Genomic DNA, 10,844 nt, shown 5'->3' with positions numbered 1-10,844 from the left:
TGTTGAGAATGAATGTGGAGATTATTATTTATAAATATCACTTGGGTTTAGCGTACGTGTATATTTGCACGGAAAAAGAAATTCGCACTTTCTCTAGACTTGGTCCAAGGTCGTGTGCGCGTGAACCCAATTTTTTTTCTTGCTTATAACAAGTTCATAAAGGGTTTGCTTATATAAAATATTTAACATCTTTTATACCTAGACAATATGAGATTAAAACTTTATGAAATATCACTATTTTTTCAACACACTGTACCACCTGGAATCACTTCAATTACCCAAAACACAGACATTCATGTCGTTGCCATTATCACCAGTAACATAACATCCATCTGATGACGCTAACATGAATGTGAAAGAGAGAACCTTTTCGGGGCTTTCTCATGTCCACTTGCTCTTCATAACTAGGTATAGAGAGGCATTAGTCACAGGCATTTCATTTCTGGGTCTAGAAAGTGAGCAAGATTTGATACTTTCAGCCAGTGTTTTTCATTGTATATACAGCAAAATTCTGAGGAAACATGGTCTACAAACACCTAGGGCCTAGGGGTCACAGACTCACAGCTAGAGTTACTTTGCGCAAGCACTAGACGGCCATTTTCCTGTAGGGCAGCAGGGAAAGGAGCTTGGCAGTTGCTGATATGAGATTTTAGTCTAGGCATGTTATGGTGTGCACCTCTACACCTGTGCATGTGCTAACGCAACTCCATTGACATCAGTCTGTTATCATCTAGTAATGTTGCTTTTCTATGATTAGTAACTTCCTTAATTACATTAAAGAATCACGGAAGAAGGCAGTATTGAAAGAGTCCCAATGCTTCCTATTCTTGAGATGTTTGGAGTCAAAATCTTGGTTAATAACATGCAGGTGCAGTTGTCGCATTGAGGGGACTTGCATGAGGAGACAGGCGAGAAAGCAAATTTTCAAATGGCGTTTTCCAATAGTCACTAACCATTGAAGATTGAAAGATGAAGTATACACAGAGAAAGACACATTGGCTGATCGCAACAAGATGCATAGCATGCCAGATTCTCTTACATGCATGACCATAGTACCCTATCCTCAAAAACTTTTTCATGAGTGTCATACAATTGTCTCTAAAAAACTTTAGCTTTCAGTATTTAATACTTCATCCATAAATATATTAGGCCATAATATTCTCTTTGTTCACATCTAGAAAACTACAACGTACAACCTATATTCTTTTGGCCTTACAAGGTAAGGAACTTCCGTTCCCCTTCCAATTTATGCTGTAATTTGAAGTTCCTTAATTGATTTCGATTTTCACATGTTATGATTCATGAGTCGTCTTCTTTTATTCTTTTCAAGTGCTATGCATTTGTTAAATTCCACGAAAGGAAATATTGTAGAGATTTATCAAGAATTTATTTGATTTAAAAGAAAATTGGGATGAAAGGTTTTGGTGAAAGCGTTGAGGGTGAGCTTGAGCTCTTGATGAGAGAGACAGCATATGTAATTGAGAAAATAATCGAGTAGCAGTTTGCATGTTCTTGAGTTTTTCAGTCTGAATTTTTTTTTTGTCGAAATGTTTCTGATGAATTTACTCTATCCTCAGGTTCTTGGCGTGGAGATTCCGAAAGCCTTTCCCAAGTATGTTTTACTGGGAATTTCCCATTTATTCTGAAATTTCCTTCGTGTAGGTTATTAAGCATTAATTTTCGTGTAGGGAAGTTCCCAGACTTTCTCATTTTCCTTTGGTTTTGATCTAGACGATGTTTTCTCTGGCTTCTTTGGGGGTGGTATGAAAGATCAGGGTCAATTCGGTGGTTCGAGCAGGTCTCACTCTCAATGTAGGAGTTCAGCTAAGAGCATCAGAGCCATAAATTCTGAGGTCTTCAAAGAAGAAATAGCTGACCAAGGGATAACTTGGCTTTTGTTATCTTATACACCATCATTGCAGGGGAAACAATATTATGAATCTATCATAGAGGAGGTGGCTAGTTTATTGCAAGGAGCTATAAAGGTACCGTTGCATTTTAAAATATTTCTATAATTTGCTATTTGCTAATCATTGCTTTCGTTATCTTAGCTTCTTTTGGTCCATTGCAACAGGTTGGATTTGGAAGCATAAAACTGTGGGACAGGGAGAACACCAAGGTTGTTTGTTTATTCATACAAAGGGAGTGAGAAGGGTTCTCTGGAAGAATACAAGGGTGATTCGATTGCTAAGAATGTCAAAACTTTTTGCCAAGATCATTTACCAAGCTGGAGTCTCTTTTAATCAAGTTTGTTGGTAAATCATGTCGATGCAACCATTAACACCATATTGAAAGTTTGGAATGGAGATTGCTTACTCAAAATGTCAAATGACCCTACTGTTATATATGAATTCATTTATCTTACTTGTGGCATGATTTGTACTTTCAGGTTTCACAGAAATCACTATCAAGGAGACAATCAGAGTGTGGCTTCGGGTTCTAGAAATTCCATGTCTTATATCCTCTTAGATGCTACCAAGCAGCCATCATTTTTAAGTGTATTTGATAAGTCCGGATTCAAATCACCAGATCACTTCCTGGTGGCCTACAAACCTCGGAAGGGGAACTTTGCCGCATATATGGGTGACATGACCATGGAAGAAATAGAGATCTTCATAGGCTCTGTTCTTAATGGAGACATACAATTCACCAGGACATGACAGAGGCCTGTTCTCAAATGAACCAGTCAATATATAAGTATGAACTCAGGTTCTGGTTTCCGAATGCCACGTACATGGTGGAGAGTCACAGCATCATTAGAATTCCTAATCATCTAAACAACAGAAACAATCCAAACACCTTGGCTCCAGTCTCAAATGCCACCTTGAGTGGCGTTCTTCTTCCACCATATACGTTCTAGGAGTTGAGGAGCATCTGCATCATGAAAAGGGAGCTTACAAGAGCATTGCATGTATCTGGGCTGGAAAATCCCAGACCGTATGTGGCATTTAACATTCTTGTTACCCAGTTAATAAGTAATTTTATCATTTGACTGTGTGGAACTAGAAGATAAAGTCTTTAATCATACAAGTGAACTCAGGTCTGAAACAATGGATATGATTTGCTTAAGTTAACCAGTGGCTGGATTCGTTTATGTTTCTATGTCTCAACTTTCTCTGATCATAGATCCTCTGTGCCGACGGTCCTGCCATGTCCAATCTGCAGTTTGCTGTGCCTAACACATGGTTTATTACTTCCCAAGTACATAAGATTAGCATTTCTGCATGAATTATCCAACCTAAAGATTATTTCTCGTTTTCGGCGATGAGGTTTTTTTATTAAAATTTTTAAAAAAATATTAAAATTTTATTAATTTTTTATTTAAGAGATATTTATTAATAATTTTTGATTCATTATTTTTATAACTTGTAAAAAATTTATCAAGTGTTTCTTTGTTAGATTGTATTAAATTTTTAATTATTATTATTATTATTGTTTTAGCTTTGAATAACTAAATTCATATTTTCAATTTGACATATTCGAATTTCAATTATTAAGTACCAAAAAGATTTAGCTATTATAATTGTCTTATGTTTTTAAAATGACTAATATAACATTGACGATCAAAATTTCTAATTCAATAAATCAAATATTACATAAAATAGAGACGATATAATAATATAATAAAAACACTAAATTAAAATAAAAAATATGTAAAAATTAGAACAATAGTACCTAATAATTGAATGTCTATTGCAAATAGCAAATAAAGCTTATAGCTTTATAAAGATATTTCACATAACAGACTTATTGTGTATTTTTTTAAAAAAATTAAAGTTAAAAAGAAAGAACAAATGAGAACAGAAGAATTCAAAAGTGGATAATATAAATTAAAAAAATTTAATTATATATATATAAACTAATTATCAGAGATAATTAAATACATATTATTGTTAATTGATTGAAAATAAGAGAAATTGTTGAAAATTAATAGTATTGTGGAAATTAAGAAATGATAAAAAATTGAGGTTTAATAAATACATAATTAAGAAAGTGAGAGAATATGTCTTTTTATTAATTATTTTGATTTTTACATATTTTTTAATTGAAAAAGAGATAAATAGCTAAGAACTAATAAGATTGTGAGAGATAAGAGAAAATACATCTTTGTTAAGCACTTAATTTAAAAATGAGAGAATATGTAAATCTTTTATTAATTATTTTAATTATTATATATTTTAAATATAATTAAGTATATTATTATAAATTTATAAATTTATAAAAAATTGAGATCTAAAATAAAGACTTTGGTGATTTTATGATATAATCGGCTTTGTTTCTATCAGCAACCAACATTGTAATACTGTCGTGAGGAACTCAAATCTAAGAGTTCTGATTCCGTTTCTAATTCTAGTGTTGCTGCTATAGCACTCACCTGAGATGGTGTTGCCGGTGGAGAACCAAAACCAATACCATTGGCGGTTTTAGTATTTTGGTTCACCTTCTTTTTCAATTGTGTCGACTCTTTGCTGGATTTGTGAGACTTTGGAGCCTGTTTTCTTGAAAGACTGAGTTGTGAACTACAGCATTTGCTGTTTGCCAATTCAGAGCGGTTTCTGCTGCACTTGTCTTTGCAAGTTTTTTTTCATAAAGCCAAAACTTGACACAGTAGTTGGTATCTATCTTTGGAGCATGTGTGTTAGTAATTATTACTATTATGAGAACTATTTTAAATACCATACGTTTAAGTTCCACCAGTACATAGATTCATGCATGTTTTCAGACAATTTCTTGCCTCAAATATGGAATAATTCCTGTAGATTTCAATTAGGGAAACCCAGTTCCAACAATGTGATTACTTTTGCCTTGATTGTCTCGGGATCGCATACCTAAAGCAGAAAACTTTACAGCTTATGTTATGGACGGCAAGCCACTCACCCACCAAATTAACCATTGTTTCAGAAACGTATGACTTTCAGAAAATCTTTATGGTTTATTTTTTCACGTTTAAAACCAGTACACTCTAGCTTTAAAATCTTTATGTTTTTTTTTATCACGTTTAAATTCCTGTCATAAGTCAATTTTTTTTTGGTAAAGTATTAAGTTAAAAATTAAACTGTTAATTTTATTAATAAAAATAAATAACTCAAGTTTTCCACACACTCATTTTCCTATAAATTCCTCTCCTTTTTTTTCCACTTCCACATAGAAACAAATTTCCCGATTCCATTGAAAAAAGAAATCATCAAGCTTTTTCTCTGTTTCTCTGATTCTTTCTACATTTATCTCCGCCAGCTCTCTGATCGCCAAAGCGGTGAAATATTTGTTCTTTAGAATGGATACTAAGATTGGGTCAGTTGATGTCTGTAAACCGAGTTCCAACGACGTTGGGAGCCCACCCAACGGCATTGTTGCTACCATTCAAGGCTCCGTTTCCCCCACCGTCATCAACTCCTCTGAAGCCACTCTGGGTCGCTACTTGGCTAGACGGCTCGTCCAGGTTGGTGTGACCGATGTTTTCTCTGTTCCGGGGGATTTTAACATGACACTGCTTGACCATTTGATAGCTGAGCCGGAGCTTAACCTGATCAGCTGTTGTAATGAACTTAACGCTGGATACGCCACTGACGGTTACGCCAGGTCACGTGGCGTTGGGGCTTGCGTTGTGACGTTTACAGTCGGTGGGCTCAGCGTTTTGAACGCGATCGCTGGTGCTTATAGTGAAAGTCTGCCTCTTATTTGCATTGTGGGCGGACCAAACTCCAACGATTTTGGAACTAACAGGATTCTTCATCACGCTATTGGGTTACCTGATTTTAGCCAAGAGCTTAGATGTTTCCAGACTGTTACTTGCTATCAGGTAATGTTCTTTCTTTGTTTTCCCTCTCCCCTCTTTTTTTCATAGTTTTTCTGCTGTTTGGTTTGATTAGCAAGATTATTAATATGGGGTTTTTGGGTTTTATTAGCCTGTGGTGAATAACTGGAGGGTGCTCATGAATTGATCGATACAGCAATTTCAACTTCTTTGAAAGAAAGCAAGCCTGTTTATATCAGCATCAGCTGCAACTTGGCTGCAATTCCTCACCCCACTTTTAGCCTCGAGCCTGTTCAGTTGTCACTCTCTCCAAAGTAAGTATATTTTTTTATTTTTTTAAAGACAATATTTATTAATCACAAGAGATCTCGCAAGAAGAGATTACAAAAGACACTTCAAGAATGTCATGCAAAAAGAGTAGCAGATTACAAAAAAAGAGATCTGCTACTTCCAGCATTGAAGTACAATGCATGACAAACAGAGGATGAAGTGAGAAATCATATTCAAAGAAAAAACATAGGGGTAGTTGAAGGTTAACCAAAATAATAAAGTCTTTGCAATGGAGGAATAGTTCATGTACTCTCCCCTGTTGGTTTTGAAAGTAGGCTTTGAAGTTAGAGTCTCTTAATACCCCTGCTTTGACCAATCCGTCTGCAACCTTGTTGGCTTCCCTCATTACATGCTTGAAAGTGATTCTTGTGCTTTTACGCAAGAAAGTTTCAATGGCATTCGAAATATTTTTCATCCGCCAAGGGACTTTGCAGTGGTGTTGCGCCCAATTGATAGCATTGGCGGAGTTGCTTTCCACAACTAGTCAAGCTAGAGATTACTTAGTGATTGATTTTTACGTCACGTTAATGCTTTTTTCTTTTGGAAATGTGTGTAGATTGAGTAATAAGATGTGTTTAGAAGCGGCTGTTGAGGCAACAGCAGAGTTCTTGAACAAGGCGGTGAAACCTGTTTTAGTAGGTGGACCAAAGCTGCGTGTTTCGAAGGCATGCGAGGCCTTTGTTAAGTTGGCTGACGCTAGTGGTTATGCCCTGGCGGTGATGCCATCAGCTAAAGGGCTGGTGCCTGAGCATCATCCTCATTTCATTGGGACCTATTGGGGTGCTGTTAGCACTGCTTTTTGTGCTGAGATCGTTGAATCTGCCGATGCTTACTTGTTTGCTGGACCTATCTTCAGTGACGATAGCTCTGTTGGCTACTCTCTGCTTCTTAAGAAAGAGAAGGCAATTATTGTGCAGCCTGATCGAGTAGTGATTGCTAATGGGCCTGCGATTGGGAGTGTTTCGATGAAAGATTTCCTCGGAGCTCTTGCCAAGAGGCTCAAGCACAATAATACTGCTTATGAGAACTACCACAGGATTTTTTTTACTGAAGGGCATCCTTTGGAGGCATCACCTAGAGAGCTCTTGAGGGTTAATATTCTGTTTCAACATATACAGAATTTGCTCTCTAGTGAGACTGCAGTGATTGTCGAAACTGGGGATTCTTGGTTTAGCTGCCAGAGACTGAAATTGCCTAGGGGATGTGGGTGAGTATTAGAGAATAAACTTTTGTTGATTTCCAGTGGAGGAGGGAGAGAGGTGGCGGCCTCCACATGTCAGTTTTTAATTTTTTTTTTTATCATCATGTCTATAAAATTTGACATATATTTTTGCTACCCTAATTGAATAAAGTAATATTTTTTGGAATAGTGATAAGCTTTCTAACAAAACTATTAATTACTTCAAATTCTAGAATTTTTTTTCCTTCCTTTTTGGTTGGTTAGACCTTTTTTCTGTTTTTTCTACTATTTCTTATAAATTTTTTGGAGGCATTTTTATTCATCAAATTGAAAAAACCTTTTCTCTTATTTTTTTAATCAAACAAACAATTATCATTCATTAAATTAAAAAAACTCTCTCTTATTTTTTTAGGTTAAATTATGTAGTTAGGGTTTAAGGTTTAAGGTTTAAAATTGATAATGTCGGTCTAATTGTTAATAATATTAAATTTTTTTTATTATTTATGATAATATGACATTTTTTTGTTGATATAGTATTGAATATGATGATGTATTAAAGATGATGTGGTATTTTTAATCTATTTCATAACATTCTTTTTCATTCCTTTAAATTATCAAATACAAAAATTCAATTCTTTTCTATCTTAAAACACTTTTTCCCTAAATGGTAATTTTGATTTGTTTCTTTTCCAATTCAGTTTAAAAATCATTAGCTTATATTAGATAATTTCACGTTTACAATTATAAAAGCTATATAATTGTTTAGTCACATCATATCGCATTAGTATTACATCATTCGTAAAATGCCACATCATCGTTATCATATTATTAAATTTAATGTTATATAAAAAAATGTCACATCAACACAACTAAATTACATATCAATATAGATAATAAAAAGTTTTTAATGAATTGATATTGTTAATTTTAAAAAGTATAAGTACTCAATTTTTACAAATTATTATATAGAAACTAAATTTACCATTTTGATAAAGTATATAGACTAATTATATTATTTGACTTTTTTTTATTAGTAAATCAAACTATCATTAATCAAATTGGAAAAAGTTTTTTTTAATCAATCAAACAATTATAATTCATCAAATTAAAAAAAACCTTTATCCTATTTTCTTTTTCATGAATCAATTAAACTTTTTTTTTCTCTTCAAATCAAATTATTATTAATATGTGTTGGAGGATTTGACTTTAACATGTATTTCTTGGATAACTAGATTGACCTTAGTCTGAACACTTGGCATAACTTTACTACAATATTTTGCGTTATTGTATAAAATCTGCTATGGTGATTTATGAAAATCTAATATTAATTTTTTCTGGTATTATATCTATTTGTATTAGTAAATGTAAAAATTTATATTTAAATTGTTAATATAATTTTATGTTGTAATTTCATTTTATTTTAAAAATGATTAATTTTTGTTCTCATTCGAATCATTCCCTGACCTATATGATTATCGTTTAATCACCCTTAATTTAAAATTTAGGATGCACCATTGTAGTCTGTTGATTTCCAACTTAGATTATGAATCAGAAGTCGAAAATAAGGGGAAAAAAAGTTGGGTTTTTGAATTTGGCATTGAATATGAAAGTTTTGTTTGCAGGTATGAATTCCAAATGCAGTATGGATCGATTGGGTGGTCAGTTGGTGCCACTCTTGGGTATGCACAGGCTGTTCCAGAGAAACGTGTCATTGCTTGCATTGGCGATGGTAGTTTCCAGGTACCTGCAGTCATATTTTGCCCTGTAGTTACGATATTTTTGCTTGGGAAATGAATGCCATATAAAACCAATGCTGTTGTCAAAAATCATTCACTTGTTTCTAATGTTCTTGGTGATTGATTCCATAGGTTACAGCACAAGATGTGTCAACAATGCTGCGATGTGGACAAAATACCATAATCTTCTTGATAAACAATGGTGGATACACCGTTGAAGTTCAGATTCACGATGGACCATACAATGTGATCAAGAACTGGGACTATGCCGCCTTGGTCGATGCGATTCACAATGGCGAAGGAAACTGCTGGACAACCAAGGTTAGTTAATTCAAAGTTGGGGTACATTTGCTCAAATAGTATCGAATCAAATTCTTGACGAAACTTGTTATTGTCTCTAGGTCTTTTGCGAGGAAGAGCTCATCGAAGCAATTGATATGGCAATAGGAGCCAAGAAGGACTGCTTATGCTTCATTGAGGTGATAGTTCACAAGGATGATACTCGCAAAGATGTCTTGGAATTCGGCACCAGGGTCTCTATTGTCAACAGCCGTCCACCAAATTCTCAGTAAACTCTTGGACGCTGCTTTCATGGATGCTTATTGAGCTTTAACTCTTTTAAGTATACGAGAATTTCTAGCATAAGTTCATGGATGGGGAGTTAAATCTGCATTTATCAACAATTTGTTTGATCTGCGAAGTGCTCGCTGATATTTTATGTGCAGTCACTTTGGATTTCATTTCTAAACAATGAATATAATAATAATAATACAATGAAATCTGGCCTCTTATTCAGACTCCAGATGTTGGCTCTGAAGCAAAAGAATCTATATTAAGTTTTCCATGAAAATGTGCTAACATGGCTCCTGGTTTGACCATATCCTAGTATCTAGGCTTCCATCTAAAGAAGAGAACAAATTTCTTGTCCAGCTATAGTTTTACCATTCATGTGGAAACTCCCAGTTCCCTCGAGTAAAGTGATTTTGGTTTAAACTGTAAAGAAAATAATTAAAAATAATAATCAGTCCCCTGCTTATGGATCTCTATGGAATTAAAGTCAAACATGATTTCCCTCATTTTGTCCAAGGTGTCTAAGCCTTTCAAATTTGTCCACTATACCATCTGGAATCACTTCAATTACCCAAAACACAGACATTGACGTCATTGCCATCATCACCATTAAGATAATGACGCTAACATGAATGTGTAAGAGAGAAACCTTTTTGGGGCTTCCCCATCTCCACTTGTTCTTCATAACTAGATATAGAGAGACATTAGTCACAGGCATTTCATTTCTGGGTCTAAAAAGTGAGCAAGATTTGATACTTTTAGCCAGTGTTTTTCATTGTATATACAGCAAAATTCTGAGGAAACATGGTCTACAAACAGCTAGAGGTCACAGCCAGAGTTACTTTGCGCAAGCCCTAGACGGCCATTTTCGTGTTCTGCAGAAGGTGTCAGAGAGTGACGATTAAAGGGCAAAACCAAGGCGGCGTGATATTGGGAATAATGTCCCATGATTTTCATATTCAACCAAAAGCTAAAACAACTGTTTATATAGAGAGGTTTAATGAGTAAAGTAAGAGAGAAAAACGTAATAATTACAAGGCTTAACTAACTAAACAGAAATTTAAAAACTTATTGACTAAACGCTGCGCTCAGATTCATCGTCTCTTTTCTTCAGCCCGATCCTTCTTGTCTGGTACTGAGTTTATCATCATGGCTGTGAGTTTATTCAGTTCTTGGCTGTCTGATAGAAGGGAAAGGAGCTTGGCAGTTGCTGATAAGAGATTTTAGTCTGGGCATGTCAGGGTGTGCACTTCTACACCTGTGCATGTGGCAA

At 34.7% G+C, this 10,844-nt stretch overlaps 2 protein-coding genes and 1 pseudogene across 2 annotated transcripts; all 3 read left to right on the top strand.

Moving 5' to 3' along the window:
- The first annotated feature begins 1,547 nt into the window (after positions 1–1,547).
- On the top strand, positions 1,548–2,660 carry LOC148762318 (dnaJ protein ERDJ3A-like). The gene is made up of 4 exons (XM_088806315.1): positions 1,548–1,577; positions 1,689–1,985; positions 2,075–2,145; positions 2,390–2,660. Exons 1-4 carry the CDS (start codon positions 1,548–1,550, stop codon positions 2,658–2,660), a joined length of 669 nt encoding a protein of 222 aa, XP_088662441.1.
- Positions 2,661–5,275: 2,615 nt separating this feature from the next.
- Positions 5,276–7,015, top strand: LOC148762317 (pyruvate decarboxylase 1 pseudogene; annotated as a pseudogene).
- Positions 7,016–7,035: 20 nt separating this feature from the next.
- LOC148762316 (pyruvate decarboxylase 2-like) lies at positions 7,036–9,573 on the top strand. The gene is made up of 4 exons (XM_088806518.1): positions 7,036–7,292; positions 8,888–9,005; positions 9,134–9,322; positions 9,403–9,573. Exons 1-4 carry the CDS (start codon positions 7,051–7,053, stop codon positions 9,571–9,573), a joined length of 720 nt encoding a protein of 239 aa, XP_088662644.1. The 5' UTR covers positions 7,036–7,050.
- The last annotated feature ends 1,271 nt before the right edge of the window (positions 9,574–10,844 follow it).

Source organism: Theobroma cacao, chromosome 5, assembly GCF_053813885.1.
Source record: "Theobroma cacao isolate CCN51 chromosome 5, ASM5381388v1, whole genome shotgun sequence".
NCBI lineage: Eukaryota > Viridiplantae > Streptophyta > Magnoliopsida > Malvales > Malvaceae > Theobroma > Theobroma cacao.
This window is presented reverse-complemented; position numbering and strand designations above follow the sequence as displayed.